The sequence below is a fragment of the Asterias amurensis genome, chromosome 1 (genome assembly GCF_032118995.1).
Source record: "Asterias amurensis chromosome 1, ASM3211899v1".
Taxonomy (NCBI): domain Eukaryota; kingdom Metazoa; phylum Echinodermata; class Asteroidea; order Forcipulatida; family Asteriidae; genus Asterias; species Asterias amurensis.
In genome coordinates this window covers 32,652,614-32,676,407 of record NC_092648.1, presented here as the reverse complement: position 1 = coordinate 32,676,407, position 23,794 = coordinate 32,652,614, and the positions used below count along the sequence as shown (strand labels likewise).

The 23,794-nt window shown below is 37.9% G+C and overlaps 2 protein-coding genes across 4 annotated transcripts in view; one reads left to right on the top strand and one right to left on the bottom strand.

Moving 5' to 3' along the window:
• Nucleotides 1-7,781, bottom strand: part of LOC139937216 (mitogen-activated protein kinase kinase kinase 9-like) — a 38,033-nt gene extending 30,252 nt beyond the window's left edge. For both annotated transcript variants that reach the window (XM_071932297.1, XM_071932306.1), the window contains exons 1-2: nucleotides 7,615-7,781; nucleotides 4,920-5,775 (exon numbers count right to left, since the gene is read on the bottom strand). In XM_071932297.1, coding sequence (XP_071788398.1) covers nucleotides 4,920-5,664 — 745 coding nt within the window. In that variant the 5' untranslated portion in view covers nucleotides 5,665-5,775; nucleotides 7,615-7,781. The remainder of the gene's footprint in view (nucleotides 1-4,919; nucleotides 5,776-7,614) is intronic.
• A 411-nt stretch (nucleotides 7,782-8,192) lies between these two features.
• LOC139937177 (pecanex-like protein 1) overlaps nucleotides 8,193-23,794 on the top strand; it is a 55,489-nt gene continuing 39,887 nt past the window's right edge. For both annotated transcript variants that reach the window (XM_071932244.1, XM_071932237.1), the window contains exons 1-7: nucleotides 8,193-8,446; nucleotides 14,166-14,404; nucleotides 16,326-16,437; nucleotides 17,260-17,500; nucleotides 19,872-21,011; nucleotides 21,622-21,735; nucleotides 23,042-23,179. In XM_071932244.1, coding sequence (XP_071788345.1) covers nucleotides 8,294-8,446; nucleotides 14,166-14,404; nucleotides 16,326-16,437; nucleotides 17,260-17,500; nucleotides 19,872-21,011; nucleotides 21,622-21,735; nucleotides 23,042-23,179 — 2,137 coding nt within the window. In that variant the 5' untranslated portion in view covers nucleotides 8,193-8,293. The remainder of the gene's footprint in view (nucleotides 8,447-14,165; nucleotides 14,405-16,325; nucleotides 16,438-17,259; nucleotides 17,501-19,871; nucleotides 21,012-21,621; nucleotides 21,736-23,041; nucleotides 23,180-23,794) is intronic.

Here is a 23,794-nt window from a genome sequence, read left to right as displayed (position 1 = left end):
CCCTTAAAACAACGTGTGCACACATGTAGGCCTATTCAGTAATTTCCTGAGTTAGGCTATGTGAAAAAATCCAAACTGAAATACAGTGCTAAAATGTAAAATGTAAAATGTACGTACATGTATGATACATTCTAGATGAACTACAGTAACTTTTAATCAAGCGAAAACATAAACAGCCCAACAATCTCCAACGTAAAGACGGGAAAAAATTGCATTTATAATGATGACCTAATCTACTTTTACCATACACACAGTTTTTCGAATGATAGCTGCCATTTATTTACACTACATGTAATGGCAATTGGCGCTTATCATTCCCACTAGGGGCAAACCCTGATGTTGATGGTAAATTACTACATGTAGTTCTCATCATGCTCACAGCTGAATAGACTTTAATTTGAAGCTGAACCACAGACCTGTATTCCAAGTGTCAAAATACAAACTGTGTTATGGTATTGTTTGCACATTGGTCTTGTGGTTTCAGTTTCTTGGAAACCACTATGGCCTGATGCAGGCAGACAATACTCCAGATGTTGTTGTACTTTCTCATTGATGACAGTCAATCTACATTGTACAGTGCACACCCGCTGACTGAACTCAACTGCTACTGTACATTAAGCATTGTAGTCACTCCCTCGAAGCAATTGAATTATTTATGCATTTTAAAATATGTCAACAACAGTGCTTTCCCTGGGAACGAACAAGCTTGCACTAATTTGCATTTATCTGCCCTGGGGATGACAAGTCAATGAACTCCAGATGAACTTCATTACTAGTCTCATTTCAGGTCCCATCAGAGTAAATAATATAGTACATGTTGTAAGTGATCATAAATTGGGTTTGCGGTAACACCATTGTGTACCGATGCTACTTGCCAGGTACTGTATTTAAAGTGTAATCATGATAATATGTAAATTATGAACATCCATCCCATTATGCACAGCAAATATTGTCAAAATATTTTTGAGCGTATATACAAAAACAGAAAATATAAGCTGATTGCAATCTGCTTACCAGCCAAAAGGACCTGCATGGTATAGATGCAACAAAGGTAAATGCCCTGACGCTTCATCTTATTATTTTTTGACCCTAGAGGAGTCTTTCTTGAAGGCAATAAAATGCAATGGCAACACAGGGGCGCTAGTCAAGTGAAAATAAATAAAGAGAAAGGCAGGAAGCAGACAGAAAAACAACGATGAACAATGAAGAGAGGACAAATCTATTATTTGTGCACCCTTTTCCCACTTTAAATTTTCTATTATTGTGTTTATGACTTCTTTTGGTTTGGTACTTAAAAGTACCCTTCCCTCCCTAACTTCATTGTTTTTTCTCATTTTTCTGTGTGCTTTCGGCCTCCAGCGCAGCCCCTCAGTTTTCATTCGAAGATGTATAGTTAATCCACACGCATTACATTAGAACTGATACTCAATGAATTTTCTTAACTCTTGATAAGTGAGGATGTCTCAGAGTGATGCTATCCAATCCGAATTACGGGGGAAACAATTTAATTGTTGGATTTCTGGTTTTATAATCAAAAAAGTACTCCATAACTTCTAAATGAAGTTTAGTGCATTGTACAACATGTACAGCAATGTGCTTGTTGTAATTAAATTTGTTGTACAGAACATTGCAAACTTCAAAACCATTTCATAGATATGACGAAAGGTTCACAATATTAATGACAAAAACTTGATGTACATGGTAGTATACATTCAATATCTAGACACTTGTTACAGGTAATTTTGGTTCTGTGTAAAATTGAATTGAAGATGCTCTAGTCTCAAACTTTACTTTTCCCACCCATCCTTAATATCACAAAAAGTCTGGGAAAAGATGTATTCTGTAGGTTCAATCATGAAGCTCCTGAAGCATTTATTTCAAAGAGTTTAGTATGAACAGCAAATTTCCAATTTAAAAAATCACAGAGCATGACTGAATCTTTCTCATGACCTCAGCCATCTGGTTTTAGCGCACCAATGAAATTGTTTGCAATGTGTTGCCTACTATACAGCATCACACAACAGAACACCCTAGTATTACCTGTATATTATCCCTTGTGTCCGACCTATTGCTTGCATAATTTTGTATTCAAACGGCTCAGAAAATATTTTGGTTGTTCAGTGGACTGTGAAAGTTTTCATGGGAATTCAATAATATATAATGAACACGCACTATGAATGTACAACTATACAAACTTGAATTCCAACACGTCAGGTACATCACGTACAGTACCTTGCACTAGGCCCTACAATGGTGTACCTGTTGTTGTCAGAAAGTGTACATGTACATGTATGTACAATGTACAAGGTATACATCCATGTACATGACACATACATTGTACAACCACCTGCAAAGTACATGTATGTAATGTACAAACATACTAAAAACTGCATTGTACAATGTACACATACTGCAAACCTATCCACATTCATACAATGTGCAATGTACTACATTTACAGGTGCACACCAATGTCTGTACGTGTGCAGGGCCCAATTTCATGGCTCTGCTTACCGTCGAATTCTCCGCTCACGATCACGATTCCCCGCTTACTTGCAAGCGCCGAATTTCTACACTAGCCTTGTAAGCATAGAATGCCTAGTAACGTCTTGTACGCCTGACATATGCCAACATTCGCCGCTAACTAGTGAAATAGGCTTGCCGTACGCACAGAATTACCTGCTTCCATAAGCGCCGATCATGTGCTTACGGTAAGCAGAGCCATGAAATTGGGCCCAGTACTGTACATGTCCGAGTTTGCGATGTGATTTACATGTAGGCCCCCGCTACTCTGTACTGACTTGACTCTCATCTATCTCCATATCATTACAGCACACATATCTTAAATTCTGCAGACCATTCCCGTGTTGTACTATGTACTAGCTAATTAAAATTCAAAATGCATGACAGTGTACTGGATCAGAAAGTCACATAAGTGGCTCCATTCTGTCTGATCTGCGAACCTCTCACTGAAATTGGGAGCCTCACCCTGGAGAGCTCCCCATAGCACACCTCGATGATTGACTTCGCATAAGAAGCCACCATCCCATGTTTGCCGTTTTGCGAACTACATGTAGTAGTAGTGCACTTCACAGAACTCCCTTGAAAAGAAAATGTGCAAGCCCTTCCTAAATCCTGGTACAACCACAGCATATGCCAATGTCCATTTAGTACACGATTGCATCTAACAATGGTCCAACCATCAATAAATAGTTGACAAATTTGCTAAAAAAGTCAACTGTTATCTATGTATTTTCAAATTTGAAATCTGCGCTGGCCCTACAACGAAAATATCTTTCTCATGACCTGCACTCCGACATTGTGGCAAAAATTTTAAGGTACACTTAACATGGTAGATGTATCTCACTGTACAAAGGACCACAAACAACAACACCCACTTAATATTAAGATTCAAGGTTTTAAATCAAGGGTGCATGCAGCTCTGAATGACAATAACACCAGTACAATCTGAAGGTTGACTCTCACACAGTGCTGCTGGGCTGATTACCATTCCTGTTAGTGTCAACACTGCCTTGTGACATGTATGATACACTGCACTATGCAAGTCAATTACCTCAGCATGAGAACGGTTCAATATTTTACCAAGTAAATGTACACGTTGTATCCACTGCACACATATACATTTTCTCCAGGGTCCATGTGTTCATGTACGTTCAATGTACATGTACATAATTCTATTGTCTAAGATGGATGATAATGAATTTTATATGCTGCAAATTACTTCACAATGGATTAAACCCTCTTCTTTATCATGATGTCTCTTTTGTCATTAAAGGGAAGGTACACATCTGGTAATTACTCAAAACAAATATTAACTTAAAAACTGACTTGGTAACGAGCATTGGAGAGCTTATATTAGAATGAATCATTGTGCCAAATGACTCCCTCTGAATTAGTTTTTGAAAAAGAGTAATTTCTCACTAAAATATTAAAAGATATCTAGCTAGAATAGAAGTCTTTTATTCCTGTCAGAAAGCACACAAATTCGTCCAACGAGGGTGTTCTTCTTTCATCATTTTCTCGCAACTTCGATGACCGATTGAGCCCAAATTTTCACAGGCTTGTTATTTTATGCTTATGATGGGATACACCAAGTGAGAACACTGGTCTTCGACAATTACTAAATGTGTACAGTGCCTTTAATACAAACATTACACATACAGTACATTACATGTGTACTCTAGATTGAAATTAATTTCACTTTTGTACATCATTGTACTTTTAAAAGGATATTAATTACATAGTTGGTTTGGGGGAAATTACTTCAATCATAGGGATAGGGACTCTAGGGAGTAGAGTGCCTTCAATATGGAAATAGTTGCCATGTGCCATGTATAGTATAAGCTTCGGCGATATCAATTTATTTTATTCACGTATATCGCTGACAATATATCGCGATACTCGATATAATCGCGATTAATTAAATTCGACATCATCAGTCTTCGAACTTCAAGTGAAAGTTGTAGAAGAGACAGTCAAAGCATAAGAGAGGTGTTCTAATGACCTATTCTGGTTTTACTCCAAACCTATGAGGTGCAAGATGTCTCAGCTAGCAAATACATCGTGATATTGCGATATTTAATCGATATCGCGATATATCGATTTATATCACGATATATCGCGATATATCGATATTTCGATTAAAACCAAATCGATCCGATATCGAAATCGTTTCCAAATTAATATCGTGATATTGCCCAAGCTTAGTATAGTACACTATGTACTTTGAAAGTACAGCATAATTTTACATGTTTGATTTTGTTTGTGTTTAAATTTGTAATATGTGCTTATCAACTACTGTACCACCTACATGTACCAAAATCTGTGAGCTAAGTAGTTGGTTTTCATTTACTACGTACGTATGTACTGTAAAAAAACTATTGACAGTATTAATACTTACTATTGCTTGACTTGAGGTCTCTGTGAATAAGAGGAATTGGTGCCTCTGTGTGAAGGTAGTGCATACCCTCTGATATCTGGTAGGCCCAGTCAACAAGAACATCTGGAGGCAGGCCTAACTTCTTGCAGTTGCTACTGAGCACGCGATTCAAAGCTCCACCACGCGCATATTCCATTACTAGGCATATATTGGGTTCCACTAAGCATGCACCTTTTAACGTAATGATGTTCAGATGCGAGAGTAAACTAAACAGTTTGGCTTCTTGTCTGACATTATCCATAATTTCTCCTAGATCCTGTTCGGTGTCAGTTCGAGCCGCTTTGACGGCCACCTCTTCATCTTTCCACAGGCCTCTGTAGACCTTTCCAAATCCCCCCACTCCTATCACCTCACTAAGGACAATCTCATTGAAGTCAATCTCTGAAACCCCAAAGTTCTTCTCCTTTTGGAGAAGCACGTGAGGTTGGCTGACATAGTTACTGGGAAATATTCCTTCTCGATCGTGGACTTTTCCCGTCCACCAGCCATCGTCTCCGGACACTGAGATTTCCTTCGAGATCACCTCAACTAGATCGCCACAGTGGAGGGTAAGCTCATCATCAGCTGTCGCTTCATAGTCATAAATGACTGTACAAAGACTGGTTCTCTCCTCCTGCGATCCAAAGATGGAGGCTCCTGGCGATTCAGGTACACTCTGCAGAGGATCCATCTTGCCACTGGGAGTTCTGTCCCCCACTGGGGACATTCGACGAAAGTTTTCTCAAGGCTTGGTGTAGCCTGCTTCACTTGTACTAAAAATGAGGTAATATTCAACTTGGAAATTTCAGCTAACGTAGTCCTCATGTCACACAAATATCTGTTAAAAAAAGGATAAATAAATAAATAATGAGAAGAAGGACCTTTTTTATCATGTTTACTATGGTGTAAATTGTCCCGACATGTCTGTTACCTGAGATAGAAATACAAAGCTTGAAGAGTTATGAAGATTCTTGTAAATAGGCCTATTTATCAATAACTGAAACAATGAACAAATCTTGAAAAAAAAATAATAAAAAAATGAGGCATTTTTTTTTTAAATGAAGGAACCCCCCTCCAGAAAAAAAGACTTGGGTAAAAAGGTTAAAGAATACGTTTTTTTTTAAACAGTGTTTATTTCTTGTTAATTACCAATTTAATACCATGTTCTACAACATGACCGGTAAATATGACTACACATTTTTAAATTCTTTTTAATCCATCGTTGTAAAATTTATTAAATAATAGACTGAGTTAATAGTGATGACGGTTCTAGGGCTTGACATTTACCCTTTAGTGTCAGGTCAAGAAACTCATTACTGGACAAGTCAAAAGTATAACATTGCTTGCACAAAGTTAAAAACAATTACAACAAAATGCAGGAACAAATATTGCACAAGAAACAACACACATGAATTAGAATAAAGAACAAATGATTATAATAATAATAATAACTGTGCAGTAATAAGTTACGTTATCACAACTATGCAATAATGATCTTGTCACTGTGTAATAATGATCTTGAACAATTTTTTTTTTTAAATTGGGACTTTACTTTGAGCCAAATTAATCGATTTGCAAAACTTGGGGTTAGGGTTGAATGGGAAATTGCTGAAAAATTGTCGCTTGTACTACCTCAGCTTCACCCCAAATTCACCTAAACAATCTAATGTAATTATTTATTAATCTCCTTTTTGTATCAAGTAATGCATGTTAAAATTATGGATAACGTTCCGTTTGGCGCCACCACCTTTTCACCCATTTTACAATAAGGGATATAAATATTTAATTGACTGGAGGTAAATTAGATACGATTTTATATAGGATAATTATGGAATGAAAAAGTGGTGGCGCCATACGGAAACTTTTCCAAAATTATTGTCATGATTGTGGAAGGAGTACATAGGTCATCAGATTACTATCTTAATCAATTTTCATTTGGTTAAAACATGGAGGTAGAAAAAAATAGAATTACCTCCATGGTTAAAACAATTTAAATACATAGAAAATATAGCGGATCAAACATACATGTAGGCCTAAAAACTAAATAGGTCTTGTTTTTATTATTTTTAGGAATACAAATTAAATAAATATAAATTATTAAAATACTAATAACAGTTAGTATGAAATTCGGTACCATGAATATAAAATTAAGAGTCATGTTACTAATATTGTAATACAAATATTATATTCAGCAGGTCAATCAGCGAGCACGATCAGTTCACTGAATTGGAGAATGAAATTTCTGATCAGTATCTTCACAAATTCACAATCACATGACCACATTTGATTTAGTTCAAATAATTTCATAATTTTTTTACTAACTATAATTTTTAGACTGAAACAAATGTTACATAAATTGAAAGTCCAAATGTCCAACATGTCCATGACATTGAAATAGAATCAAGTCTTGTTGCTTTTATATAGACACTGTATTTTCCTTCCTCCGCGGTTTACTTGACTCGTAAATTTCCATCAAATAAATGCAAATCTTGTGAAATAGCGTAACTGGTGAACCTAACTTGTACACACCTTTTTATGTACACAACAAGGGGAGTTATCGTGAAATGTGGATGAATCGTCGACCAAATTGTGATTGAAAAATATCACTTTAACTTTCCACGCAAAACACTACACTCAAAAATATATTAATGTAAACATTATCGAATGTATAACTGACCTGTATGATACTTCAGAAACGGGTCTAAAATCGCCATGAAGAAAAAAAGGCGAGAAATTCGTCGTGCATTTCCGTCCTGGATACGACAATTCCGGCGGCGGGGCCATGTCATCGCTGCTCCAAAAAAAGCATCTCATGAAATTTACGATCATCGCACTTTGACCGCAAGTTGGCAGCAGACGATTCTCTCTTTTACATCACCGCACTTCCAGCGTTCTGATTGGATTATTTTGACCACTACTCATGAATATTCAAAATTTATCAATTTCCCAATTTCCCAACTGCTCCTAAAAATGTAGTTTATTTCTGTGACAAGGTTAATGCTTTAAGATATTTTAAACAATTATGAAGATTAATTTCATGTTTTGAAAGAAAACTTCAGTATTTATTTCTTTCTAAATGCTACATGAAACTCCTTTTTGCAATCAGCTTTCACATTTCGCTTTGCATATCAGCAGCTTTACCCTAGACCTAGACCGGTCCCCACTTTAGGCTAAAAACGCAATGCATTGTGGTGCACGAAACGGGACCAGCAGTCATCGAAAACTCGGGTAAAGTGAATCAAAAATGGCCGACGCAATGTCATGAATGTTGAACGGTAAATGAGAAACGTTAAATAAGTCGGCGGATAACTCTGCGTTTTCACGGCCAGGGTTCCGCCTAATGATTGTGACTTAAGATGGGTTCACACACACTGGAAGTGGTGAGACAGGGCCTTTGGGGTTCGTTAACTGGAGGATGGTATTTCGACCCACATCAGAGTATTTTCTGCAACACACTCCACCTGTATTTATGGCTCTTCCTGCTGTGTTTTCCATTGGGTTTGTACATGGTAAGTCATGACATTAGACTCGCACATTGCTGTCTGAACCAGTGTTCTTGTGTTACTTCATAGTCATACTTCTTGTGAAGCTGTGAAGTTGTAGTAGACGTCCAATCGTAGATCTAGATTGACGGTCAACTCGACTGTTGGGCCTAAGTGTTTTTCCATGATTTTTGTTAGCTGGCCCCGCACTCCTCCCTGCACTAGTGCAAATGTGAAGTTCTGACTCTAGGAAGGAGTAGGAGTCTAGTCTAGACCAGCAACTTCAGCACATCTTCACTTATCACTGTCAGACTGTATGTACAAGGTTGTGGTGTTGATCAATTTGACAACATCCCAAAAAATAAAACAGTAGATCCTCATCATCAGACATGATCAGTGCAGTCAGTGCTGAGAACTCAGCTCAGCAGGAAACTCCATCGTAGTAGCTTGCCCCTCCCCTTTTAATTCTAAAAAAGCTGTAAGTTTTAACCTTTAAAATTTAAATCAACCGTGACCGTAATAGAAATGTAGCCTAATTAATGACAGTGGACCATTCCCTGCTGAGTTGCCTTTCTGGGCCCAATTTCATGGCTCTGCTTACCGCCGAATTCTGCGCTTATGATCACGATTCCCCGCTCACGTGCAAGTGCCGAATTTCTGCGCTAGCCTTGTAAGCATAGAATGCCTAGTAACAGAGAGTACGCACGCGCAGAAGCCAAAGTTCGCCGCTAACCTGTGAAATAGGCTTGCCGTAAGCACAGAATTCCCTGCTTCCGTAAGCGCCGATTCATTGCTTACTTACGGTAAGCAGAGCCATGAAATTGGGCCCTGATGATTATCTTTGCGTCAATCACTCTCTGCCTGGCTGGGTTACAACTATACAAGTACATTCATAATTGTCTTTCTTGTGGACATCACCACCAGTTATATTCTCAGTCGATGGTCGTTAATAAAAAAAAAATGGCAACATAATCCAGGAAGATAAGAATAACAGTTTCTAACTGTAAATAGTATTAACCTTTGTAAAGTGTCATTGAATGGTTGTGAAGTTTTCTACACTTTGACATTTTAAGGCGCGATGTTCTCAATTCGCACTTGTAAAAACCCTCAAGATAACCATTCAAAAATGTGCTTAAAACAAAAAATTTGTACTTCCTAATTAAAATGCCTATTAAAACAAATTAAAAACAAGCAGTACTTGTCACCTGGGAAGAGTAACAACAGGACAGACACTTAACAAGAGGATTGGTTATATTTTTATAACAATCGTACCCAAGGTACGGTCATATACGCGTATGACTTGAGTTAGGTATAAAGTGACTTAGTTACAAAGTGACTTCGGTATGAAGTGACCGACATTCATCATAGACAGTGGTGATGGTGTCAGGTCACTTTGTACCATGTCCACTTCGTACCCTGGACACTTTGTATTTTGCAGACAAAGTGACTTTGGACACTTTGTACCCTGGACACTTTTTACCTTTTACAAGACACTTTGTACCTTCTTACGGTGCACTTCATACATTGTGTACTGATTCTGGACTTCTGCCTCTTTTCCAGAGGGTCACACAACCAACGTTGTGTTTGTGACTGGACTGGGCGTCTAATTAGTGAATTGTTGCGTGCACAGAACTGAATTTAATAAAAATGTAAAGAAAATGAAACAATTGAATGATTTAATTGGCAAACACATATTTCTTTAAATGTTATACAAATAGAAAAATGTTTTACATTAATCAGCTATTAGTTTACAAACACAACAATACTTTTTAACATTTGGCAAACAAAGTGAAAAAAGGAAGAAAAAGATTTAAAAAACACAATGTTTTAAAACACAACAATACTTTTCAACATTTGGCACACGAAATGAAAAAAAGAAGAAAAAGATTTACATTTTTGAAAAACAAAACACATTTTTTGTTTATAAATCCTGAGGGGGAAAAAAGAGTGTTTAGACACACATAGGCATATAGATAAATATTTTACCATTAAACAGTGGAGAGCTGCAGCTCTTAGAGATACAAAGTGACTTGACTGATGGTGGGGTACAAACTGGCTAAGTTACGAAGTGACTGACATCCTCAAAGACTCACAGGTTCAACTCCTGCTCAAGTAAAATGTTCTGTGTTCAACCCCAAATCATTTAACATTTTTATCCACTCCATTTCCCTTCCCTTTGAGGTTGATTTAATTTGATATTTGAAATAAAAAGTTGCATCCCCTTGAGGAGATCCCTCTCCTGCTGTGGAGTATGTCAGTTTGTAAGCTGGGGAGGAATTCCATTATTGAGCCATAGACTTTATGCACACATGACGTAATTTCAGTACGGCGCCCTCACCTAGAGGTCAAAAGGAGGTTGTTCATTGGCCAATACTGCGCGCTGCGCTTACAAATCTGTGCGTTTTGATTGTTTCGTCACCGTTTTTTTCTAAGATGGCAGCTGGATGGCGTCAAGGCATGAGGTCCATAGGATCAGTGGTTGAACATTCGTACAATTCAATGCATTATCAGAATAATGTCGGCTACTCTAAAAGAACATGTTAAAGAGGGTGATAGTACTACATCAAGATTTGCTGGCTTACTATATGGTTTGAACTAAGACTTGGGCGGTTTCTCATTTTAGTTCTGTACCTGCCTGTGCACAATGTGTACAGGCATGAGAGTGCTCCTCAACATCAGTGCACAGCAAAGAATTTGTGCTCACTGCTCAACTCATTAGGGGTTGTTAACAGAACAACGATAATCTGTCCGTTGGCCCAAAAACCGATAAAAAAACACAATTTCTTATTTGTATCTGTTACCATACCAACAGATTATTACAATACCAACACATTATTGTTATAAATTTTAAATGCATACTTTGGAAATAATCATTTCTTTCGTCGAGGGTAATCCTACATGTATGTATGTGTTTATCTTTAAAATAAATAAAAAATACACAGTACACCTGTTGTGTAATTTTAACAGGCTTTGATGAAACTTTCCCTAAAGTACACATGTACTTTCAAATTTTCCAATGGACTTGCTTATTGCATAATGAAAATGGCTTTGCCCTCTCAAAGATGAAATTCCAGTCATGCGTTATGCAATTTCATTGAATGTTCCTCCATTACACTTGCTCATTTGATCACTGTTTGTATTAATACTAGGTGGGACTAGCATGAAGCCTTGGCTCAGTGGCTGTTGCAGTGTATTGGATTTTCAACCTTTTAGTTTAGGATGGGTGCACAAGAAAATTTGATGATTCTTACAACGTCTCAGGGTATTATGGATGGATAGGGTAAAGAACTAAATTGAATCAAGCACATTAAATGCATGTCTACAGCTTTTCAACCGAGACACTGAATTATACACATGCTACATGTAGGCACAAAGCCACATGTACCCCCCATAATGATGCTGGCTTGAGATTTGTACACTCACCCATGGAGGTCCTCAGGTCTCGGTCAATAAAGGATATTTTAGGACAGCATGTGGCATTGTTGCAGATGTTACAGAATTATAATGAATTTCATTTTGGTAGGGCCTACTTGTTTCATGATGGCCTACACATGTGTGTACAAAAGGACAATTTTTCAGGATTGCTGACACTACAGTCTATATACAGAAGCACAGGTGCTGTCCAATAAGTACCTGTCTTTCAAACTTTTGTTGGATTCGAACCCTATTACTTGGAGTCGGACGCAAGCCTGACTCCGATATGACTAGAGTGATTTGACATGTTGAAAAGTACAAATCAGTGGCTCTCCCTTTGAAACACGAGCTTGAAGTTCCACATGTGGCTTTGGTTTGTGTTTACATATTGATTTGTGTGTAGTTTTTTTGCAAGTCATAGTTTCTAATGACATTGTTAGTAGTGCTGGGCGAATAGTGAAATTTTGTTATTCGGATACCGCTGGCCAACTATCCGAAACTAACCGGATATTCGAATATTTTTTTCGCCGCTAGAGGGCGCTATTAAAAAATATATATATATATTATTATTATTATTTTTTTTGCCGCTAGAGGGCGCTGTTCGTTTGTGAATGAGATCTTATGGGCGGATTGATATTAGTTTTAGACAGTGTCACTCGGTTCATTCATAAAAATGACCGGATCTAATTTAAAGATGGCGATTTGCTTTTTCTTTTGATCGTGATTGACTCTACGTGAAGGAAAACTTTTGTAATCTTTGAACAAATTACGTCAGAAATGTCATTGTTTTAACTCTTCACGGAGGTGAGCATAGTTAAATATGTTTTATGCTGTCTTAATAGAAGTTTCATAAGGATTCAGACAAAACATTCCTATCAGTTGTCGCCCGACGTCCGCGGATATTCGGATATTAAAGAATATCCGGTTACACGGTTGTAATTACAGAATTATCCGGTTTGTAAATAGGTATTCGCGCCCTATGCGGATATCCGGTTAAGAAAAAAAAGGCATTCGCGGTTACGGATAGGAAAACCTATTCGCCATTAACCGGATATTCGAATAATTCGCCCAGGCCTAATTGTTAGACCGTATTGTACTTACAGAGTGACAGACATAATGTAGCTTGTGAGTAAAAAAAAGTGATCGTGCCTTACATAGCCTACAACATCATGTTTTAAGTTTTAGTAATTTTGAAAGCATGATGTGTACATTGTGTAACATGTTCTCCTCTTACAAGTGTTCTTGTATACTTGCAATCACATATTAAAAAAAGTTTAAAAATGTTAACAAAAATTAAGAAAAAACCATAAATGCTCTAGATTGCACAGTAGGACTTTTAGAACCCTGACAAGCACAGAGTACATAAAGTAGAAAAAATTCCGAAGACCAGTTCAGCATGCTTTGCAGCCAAATATCCAAATCTTTTGGCTCAAGAAGACTGCCCTACAGTTTAAAAAAAATCCTGGGGAGACTGAGCCCTAACGTACTTGTAGTGTATAATGTTTAAAATGTACATTTATTATGGCGGTGAGGTTGAAAAGGATGGACAAACCAAATATGCACAGACAGTCCAATGCACGTGATGCTGCATTTGACGGGTTATGCATTAGGCTTTAATTGAAGCAATTCCTTTAACAGACGGGTATCATGCATATTACCCCCCCCCCCCTTCGCTTAAAGTCATTGGATAAAAATCCTTCAGCGTAAGTAGACAATTTTGTACACGTATATCTCAAGTACTTGGAATGAATCTGCTTAGGTTTACTGAATATTGACTGAAATCAAGAGTTCACTGTGTAAATTCTCCTTGCCTTCGGTCAAGAGCTTTATGCAAGTGCTATGGATGTTTCCCAAAAGCACATAGCATAGATTATTATACCTTTGCAAAATGTGACCCGAGTGTAAAATGCTAAATCACAACTGAACTTAACTGATGACTTTGAGTTTTCACCAACCCTTGGTATATTTTTCTTTGATGCTGTAAGGTTGTTATTTGCTACTTCATAAAAGCCTGTAATTATCAAAGGGTGCCCAATAAAGTCTTAAAGTCTCCCATTGAGTGGTCCAGTAAAAACAGTTCGCTTAATGTTTTTTTTTTAACTATAAATTTTTGCATCATTTGTTTCTTCCTTTGAAACTGTCTTGCAATACAATTGTACAGTATCAAATATTTATTAAAAGAAAAACATCCCTGTTTTGTTGTAATCTAAAATATATACATACCACTTACTTTATGTAAAGTGTTGGCCTTGTTCAAAACAGCTTTTCAGAAAAGTTCAGGACGAGGGTTTTCAAAAACAAATCAAGTATATATTTCTTTTTTGGCTTCCAGGCCTTTACCCCTGTGCCGTTGATATGGGCCATCTACTCCATCCTGACCTGTCTTCTCTTCACATGCATCAAGTTCATCAGCTTTCGCATGCACAAAACCTTTGACAGCGGAGAGGAGGCAGTTGAAGGAGAAGAGACCGATAACAAACCTGGGGAGAGTGAAGAAAACGGCAAAGATGAGACAGAAGACAATGAGGAGGATGGGTTTAGCGCCAACGGCCACCAGAAGACAAAATTTGGGTGAGGACTCTTGGATCTTGCTGCAGGGAGCAAGTTCAACACTCGTGGTTATCATAGCTCTTGGTCTTGTCCTAAAACCTACATGAGCTAAGAGCTACCAGCCATATGTGTTTACTTTTTGTACATTTTGGGTGTGGGACGTTTTTTTTCCCTCAACATTTTAAACCTGTTGAAAAAGAATGGCAACAAAAATTCCAAATTTGTATCCATGGTTTCTGCGACCGTCAGGAGGAACAGGGGTTCACAATTATCACAACTAGCTCAAACAAAGCAGTATGTTTTTATTACATTTATATTTGCATGAGCTGGTTTCGGTAAACAGCATGGAGGAATAAATTTGCTTTTCAGAAAACAAAAAATTCCTGTAAAAGAGCTTTCCAATGCTACCCAAAAAAGAAGTTTACATGTACACATTGTACAATTGCACATGTATAAAAATCAGTTAAAAGTTGGTTAAATCCAAGCAATCTTTATTTATTTGTTTTCTGAAGAACAAATTTATTCGTCGATGCTTCATTTTTTGGGTAGCGTTGGAAAGCTCTTTCACAGGATTTGTTTGTTTTCTGAAGAGCAAATTAATTCTTCCTTACTAGGTTCTTAGAACCTAGTATGATTACGGAAGGAGTCTAAAACTAATTTTCACATCTGGCATGTATTGTTTAGGCTGGTATGACTGTTGCTCAAAACTGCTGAAGGTGTCTCAATGTTGTGTATTAATTTACCCTGATTTGATTGTATTACCGTTAGCTTTGGAATCACATTTATTTCTGAACATTATGGTATAAATATCAAAACTGAAAGTAGCACCTCCCTGTGACTGAAATACTACTTCCTTAATAATTAGACCACGAAACGTGCACAAAGGGTTGTGTTACATTGTGTAAAATTAACCACAGTTTACAGTGCCAGTGGTATTGTTATCAAAAGAAAATCTACCCAAAGTTCAGTTTGCATATCAAGTCAAGTGATAAAATAGGACGAGGTGCAATAACCTTTGGTTCAAATACTGAAAAAAAAAAAAATTATCAAACCCACCTCCCCAAAAATATACACAAGAAATCAAATTATTCGACTTTGGATTTGAAGTTTTTTTTCAGAAGATGATAACAGATAATACATGATAAACACAAATTATTTATATAACTTATATAGATAACATTGGTTTTAATGATTTTCAGCAGGTTAGTTAGTAATACAAGTACAGACACGTTTTCTGAGGGGCAAATTTATTCAAACTGCAAACTTTTTTCACACTTTCACAAGAATGTGATATTTAAAGGTACATGTCGGGTCCACATTGTTTTTGTTAATGTAATGCTTTTTTTTTTACAGCCAAATTACTAAGAAAGATACAAAAAAGTCACATGCGAATATTTCAGCTGAATGCATTGTCTACTTGCTGAAAAAACAGCAAAAACAATGTAAAAAACTGGTATTTCCACACGAACGCCTAATCCATTCAATGCTTTTAAGTTGACAGCCGGTACCAACCGCATCTCTTGCTGCAGCATTAGCAAACAGACACCAACCCTCAGAAATCTGAGAAACCATTCGTGCATGAATTCAATTCTCTGTTTCAAATGTTTTGGGGGCGAAAAAGTATCAGAACCATATTTCTTTGAAGGGAATCCCTTTCTCAAAATAGTTCATACTATCATTCACCAAGTAAGTTTCTATGGTCATTAATTCTTGGAGTGTTTAACCAATATATGACCCTACCTTTTGAATCCCATGTTTTGGAATGAAAGAGGTAAATGTCACAAAGAATATTTCGCATAAGTTGCACTGTTCTCAACTCCTGGGAAACATTCGCTGCAAAAACAGCCATGTGACTTCACAATTCAATTTGGATTGGCATTCACAGGAAGTAAGATCCGGGCTTAACGATAAAAGTTTGTTCTTTTTTTTCTCCCCCTGTCAGGATGCAAGAAGATGCCATTGAGCTTGAGGAGCTGAACAGCAACCCACAACATGTGACATCATCATCACGCAGAGAAGCATCCAGGGAGTCCTATCCTCAAGACAGTGACAAGGTACCACAGTCGATCTTATCATTTGTTGGGAACTTAATGAAAACAAAAACATTTGAGTGCAATAGGTCGCAGATTGTTAATACTAGGGGGATTGCACTCATGTAGGAACAGGTATAACAAAGGCCTTTATAAAAAATAACATTGACCTTGAATTTCTTTTAAAAAAACTTGTTTGATGTGCTTTCTGTTTAATGATTATTATTATTATTATTATTATTATTATTATTAATGATGGTTTGCACTTTATTTCATAATCGTCATTAACAGGTATCATCACTAATTTAATCAGTATTGAGATCATTATAGTCTTATCAATGATGTCAAAAGGCAAGTTTGAAAGACAAAACAAAGCAAGTTTAAAGAGAACTACAGAATTATTTTTTTTTTTATGTAAAACAAACTTTAAACAGGTCAAAACAGTAGGTAACACACTGTTTCTTTGGCGTGTAGCCTGTTTATGCTAAGCAAGGCTAAATGAATATGGGCCTAGGTGCCTACAACAAATCAGTCAGAAAATTTGAGTTTTCTTGGTTTAGGTGTTTATGTTCGGACCATGCTGGTGTTTTTCAGGCCTGGAGTTTCATCTTTGAGAGGGCAATGCCATTTTCATTTTGCAAAGAGCACTTCCATTGTATAATCTAAAGTCATAGAACATTTTTTGAAGGGGCACCAAGGCAAAGACCAAGGGGCAACGGAGGCGATGGCCTCCGTTGCCTGCAGGTTATTCCAGGTCTGGTTTTCCATAACAGTGAGAAGGGAAAGGTTTGTTTTAACCATCAGCTACCTTTATCCCTGATGCTGATTTTTTATATTTTATTTCAGGGAGCATGGAGTGACAAGGATTTACCCGGCAGCATCCGTGTTGAGATCCACCCCCAGCAGGACCCACCGAAGAACCACCTGGACGAGTCTCTCTCTCAGGCCTTGGACGCCCTGGATGTCATGGAGAAAGACCCCAAACTAGAGACAATGCGCTCATTTTTAAAACACCAAGATCGTGTAGCTCGATCTTTAGAGGCCGGAGAAGGAGAGGATAGCTTTTCATCGTCGGCTACCTTCACAGGTAAGAAAAGACCAATGCCAAGAGAGGAGTTGGATTCTGTGACATCTTTTCCTATAACAGTAATGTCTTTTCACTTGACACACAAGGCAAAGTTTCACAGAAAACCACAAGGTAACTTACTGCAGAAACATGTGTTTAATAGTGCCTTACTGTAGATGACTCACACTTGAAATCACACGGTGTTATGTCGGCCATCTTTGCAGGCAAGTAAGTCTCATTATGTAATGCACAACTACACACAGTGTGCTGCATGGAAGGTGGTGGTAACACTTAAAGACTAACCAATGACATAAAAAACTGCATTTAAGCTTTGTTGATTGTTGCTTTGGAAGTTTATGCAGTTTGCTATGTAATTAGGTAGTCTTTAAGCAGGGTTCGACCTTAACGCTGGTCCGCTGGCCAAATGCCAGTAGAAATCGCGGCGGACCAGCTGAAACACCTTGCCAACTGGTCCGGCTGACCAGTCAAAAATATCGGCAGCGGTACTACAGAACTATGACTATTATTTAAACACATTCTTAGGCTCGAATAAAACATACAAACATTCACTCAAGGTTTGGATAAAACGTAAAAAAATCACCCGAAGTGCCGCTGAACGCTGGCAAACTTCCCACGATAACACATACACATGTACACACAGCGCAAAATCCCATCATGCAACGCAAATGCTTGTAGTCTTCGTATTAGTTCACGTGTGCCAAAAAGTGTAAGAAACATTGATCGCTAGAGGGCGTTTCAGAATATTCGATAGCGTGAGAATAGACGCCCTCTATTGGTGAAAGTACGCGATAGCTTACAAAACTAGCTTTAATCGCCTTGACAAAAGACCACAAAGCAAAACACATTCTGTCAGCAGCAGCATGTTCGTCGTCAACGGAGCAGATTTCCGTGTGGGGAAAAGAGTCTAGCGTGTTAACGAAAAACGAGCGAGACGGTGAGGCTTCATTGAACAAAAATTACAAAGTTAGGATACTCTGGATGAGCAAAAAGGAGTATTTAATTGGGATTAGTATGGTTCTTCCGTCCTAATTTTGCTTAATTATTTTGTTATTTGGGGCTTGTTTTTTTTGCGGGCGATCGGTGGGCGATCTAGTTTTGCTCCATGGTTTTATTGGTCAAATATAATGCGCGGTTGCTTCGGTTTTGCGGGTTCAAATTTCAAGAAATACTTGGGTTCTCGAATGCAACACCTCCATGGTTTAACAAAGGCGAAGTTGTTTTTGCTGCTTTTAAATGAATTTTTTCTTCACAAAACAGACGCCGGCACCGACCATTCCGTACACATAATTAAAAAAATACCGTAAAACGCCGTATGCTTCTCCATGGGTGTTGCAACTATTTTGATGTCTACTTTTTGTTGGTTTTTTTCTGGACGAAAGTGGGAAGATTTTGGGAACTTCGGTTATCGGTACGATGTATTGTGTTATGAATACTTAATATTAAAAGTACAAACAGGCAATGTTTATACATGATAAAATAACTTAAGCGATCGCACGTAAACCCTCCCCACTGTAGATTTGAAGGCAATACATAAAAAGTTAATATTTTTAACAGTCGGTTTTAAAGTGTGTTTTTTTTTGTTAAGTAAAACAATAAAAACAAATTCATACAAATGTTCTTCGTACTTGAGAATACTTCGATGTCCAATGCTTACAATAAACCGTAGACTAAAAAATTACCTAAATAAAGATCATGTTAAATTTTCCAATTTGCTCTCACAAATAATTTGACCTGTTTTTAAATTAATTTTAGTAAGATTATTGTTATTACTTTTTTTAAAGAAAAAATACTCTCAAATTAGTGAGCCCCTTACGAACACAATAACTTGGTACACATAAATAAAGTATGGCTTCCAGTGCAGTTAAGTTGACGTTGCAATTCATGTTGAATTTTGAAATAGCGGCGATTAAAAATCGAGCAGTTGGTATACAACAGTATTTTTTTAGTTAAAAAAACATATAAAAAATTTGACGGACCTGTCAAAAACCTGACGGACCAGTGAAAAATCAAGCCAACTGGTCCTGCTGGCCAGTTGAAAAAAAAGTTAAGGGCAACCCCTGTTAAGTGTTTTATCGATCAGACTTACACAGATACTTTTGATTCTTGTGAAGGGCACGCAAGAGTTGTATCAAATTCCTTGTATGATTGGTCCGTGAAAAACTTGGCTGTGTAGAAAGGTTGGAATGCTTAATGCAGTTCAAATCACAAACCCAAGTTGCCTGTAATGATCGGGAACTGTCTCAAAATGTGAATGTAAATGTTGTAACCTTAGTGACCTGTGCCATAGAAGTGCAAGGGCTAAGTTTTGTTTTTGAGCAATTTAATTCAGACTTTGTGTTTATCTTTGTCAATTGCTTATATTCATTTATAGCTGAAAATGAAAGAGCACCAACAACAAGGTTTAGAGGAACTCATGGTTCACCACATAGCAGAAAAAAACGACAAATATTGCCGCTTGATCCATTGGACAGACAAAGAAACCGGACTTCAATGGGAACAAACACAACAAGGGGTTCGTCCTCAAAAGGCCCATCGAGCACAGAACTTGGAAGTGACACAGACTTCAAACCCGAGAGAGGTGTCTTGGACTCGGTCCCTGCCTCGTTGTCAACCGTATCTATGCAAGAGCAAAGCTTTGGTGCCCCCCAGGGCAAGCTGACAAAACGTGACTTAGAGAGTTGCCCCCACCTTGGTCTGTCCAGCATCACTCCACGTGCTGACTCAGACTCGTTGCTCGCTATGCTAACAAAAGAAAGAACTCCAGAACAAGAGACAGAGTCCAAAGAGGAAGCTCGCAGGAGAACTAAGAGCAGTAGTGGTGGGGAAAGAACCCGTAACAGGCATTCAGCAGAGCAGCTGACCTCATCAGGTAGGCAAGGAAGGTTTAGTTTCCTGGATGGTTCAGGAAGGCATTCCTTGACTCCTCCTGGTCGACGGAGAGCCTTCTCAGGTGGGCGACAAAGCGGAGCGAGGAACAGACGCAAGACCGACAGAAAAGAGCCCGCCTCTCCAATTGAAGAAAACAACAATGAGGTGAAACAATCCCCCGATTTAAAACACAAAAAGGGGAACAACAGAACTCACAGTCCAGCAGGGGGTAGGAGGCAAGTGCCCCCTGACAATTATGCAAATTCCTCCCAGAAAAGACAATCTCCAACGCAAATACGAACATCACCTCAAACGGGTGCAACAGGCGGGGCAGCACGCTCACGGAACTTATCGGACAGTGTGTCGGAGGACTCCCTGGATATTATTGTAAAAAATGTACTTGGCTGTGGAGTCCAAATTGACGAGAACTGTGACTCGAGCCAAACATTAACCTCTTCGTCAAAAAACAAAAGGCCGGGTCATGGTGTGATCAGCTCAAGCTCGGATGACGACAGTACCATAGTGTCTGAAAATTCTGCTTTCTTGGGGTCGTCTGGTAATGCCACAAGTTCAAGAAGCACATCAAGCTCCACTGGAATACAGTGGTTATTCGGAACAGAGGGAGAGAGTTCATTAGATAAAGGTAAAGTGGTTGTAAGGATTAAATTCACAGAAAAGGAAAAGATTTCTGTTTAAAAAAAGATTTTATCAAGCACAAATGCGTTTGATGTAAGAAGAAATTTTTAATTATAATAAATGGCACAATCTTTACACACTGCATATTTTCCTTTACTCAGATCAGAATATAAAACAGAATCTGGAAAAAAAAAATAGTTCGAGTGAGTGTACTATTTTAAACACAAAACATAATGTCCACAGATTTACATTAAACAATGAAGGCAATGATGGTAGAAAGCTTCGCTTGAAATATTACTTGCTGAGGTGCTGTAGTTATTGAGAAATGAGTAAAGCAATGTCACAAAAATAGTTTTCATCTCAGTCGTCAGTGAGACACAGATTATTTTAGCATGTTATAACTTATTAACCAGTTATGGTATGCTATGGTAAATTACCATAACTGGTTAATATGTTTTTACATGCTAAAAGTTTACAGTTTAATGTAAATTTGTGGACACTGGGTAGAAAGTACCCAGTGAGACGCATAAAACAGATTGTTTTTTTTCTGTTTCTTGTTTCTTTATTTTCCACATTATTGTTGCCATAATTTTTAGACTTGCTTGAAATTTCCGCAGGGGGTGATCATGGTAAACCAATGGAGAGGGATACTTCACCCAGCTGTCATGACCGAACCAAAGAGGGCGCCATACCAAAGAGGAAGACCCGCACAAATAACAGTACTAGCCAAAGTGAGTATATCAGTTCCAACACAAAAATAATTTTCAAGATCAAACCAAAAATGAAGTTTAAGGTTATGGAACTGAGAGAATTTTTGTAGGTTTATTTGTGTTCTTTATGGTCAAGAAACTTTGGAATCTCTTACCAACCAACCTGTGAGGAGACCACGGGTGGATTTCACAAAGAGTTAGGACTAGTCTTATCTCGAGTTAGGACCAGTTACTTGTCCTAACTTAGGACTATCCATGTAATTTGTGTATATCCTAGGACCAGTCCTAAGTTAGGACTAGTCCTAACTCTTTGTGAAATCGACCCCGTGAAATTTCATCATTTTAAGCATGAGTAGACAAACCTCTTTAAAGCCATTATACACTTTCGGTAAACAGTATTGTCCAAGTCCCACACTTCGTGTATCACAACTTATATATAAAATAACAATCCTGTGGAAATTTAGGCTCAATCGGACATCGGAGTCGGGAGAAAATAACGGGAAAACCCACTCCTGTTTTCGCGCGTTTCGCCATGTCATGACATGTGTTTATAACAAATCCGTAATTCTCGTTAACGAGAATTTATATTGTTTTACCGTTTTCTCAAAAAGTAAAGCATTTCATGGACTAATATTTCAAGAGAAGTCTTTCACCATTACCTTCTGTAAACCCTGTAAATTATTTGTAAATCTGTGAACTTTTTTTTTTTTTCTGTACCGAAAGGGTCCAATGGCTTTAAGATTCAAACTGGCTGTAGTTACTGGGCAAGGTTTGTGGTCTAGTGGCTGGACATCTACTCTAAAATAGGAAATCTCATGGGTTCAAATGCCACCAGAGTACTATGCATTATAATTTTTTTCCCAACAAACTTGGGCGGAAATTACAGAGTTTACAGTACTGAGCCACATTGGTGTATGGGTAAAACACAAGTAATATACTTGTCCAAAACAAGGAGAAACCTGAAGTAACCGTGGTACATGTAGTTTGGCATTTGTTGCACAATTTAAGTCAGGATTTGCACCTTGGTTGGTCTTTAAGGAGGTGAAATGTGGGCAAGTACCACTGGGCTGATGGGCACTTATCATTTACACCCTCAGTTCAGACACTTAACTGATTACTACAAGTTTGCAGTTTAGCCATAGTTGCTGCTCAGCATTGAAAAAATTAGTTTTATCAACCTGTTAAGCTCCACCTTGAAGGCTCTGACCTCAACCAAACAACAAAGTGGGACTTTGACTATATGCTTCGGTACACATAAGTGCCACTTAGATTAAACTGTATGCCCGTTTGAATATTACTCACTCACTGTTACTTTTTACCCATACAGGTGAGGAAGATGTTAAGCTGGAGCCCGACCCTAATACTAGCCAGGAGAGCGGAGGGAGTAACAGCACTAGACTAATTGACAGGATGATGAAGCATGTGTTGCGGGAGGAATCATTACGATTCCAGCTGGAGGATGCAGGTAAGCTCATGGGAAGCTTCCAAATATCCTAGGAAACTCTCCTGCTTTTTTTGGTTTGGTTGGTTGTCGGTCAGTTGCGATGTGGCAGTATAATTCTGTACATCAGTGCATGGTTACGTTAAGTTCATTTCTACAAACATATAAACAAGTAAAACAATTTTGTAATAGTGCATGATGTATGGATCCCAGTAAGACTGCCCATTGGAGAGGACTTTAAACAAAATTCTTTGAATGAGTTTGATTTTTGAAGTGCGAATTATTCTGTGAACGTGATTTTTTAATCAACATACACTGTACAGCAAGTGATAACTATGAAGGATTTTGTCATAAGTTAATCGTTGAATTTGTAGTTGCTTGGCGTACTGATGTGCAGCGCACTGACACAGGCCTATCTTGTCCCTCATTTTTAGTGCCAAAATGCACACAAAGAAATTGACCTTCAAAATGGTGGAATTGCATTTTGTAAGGGGGTCATTAGTAAGGGGTCAATAGTCAGCTGTTTGAACTGGGAAGGAAATACCGTTTCTCAATTATTTACAGTTACTTTTTTTCTGTGGGGGGGAGGGGGGAGGGGAATATCAAAATATCCAATCGCCATCTTGGTTCTCAAGCCGA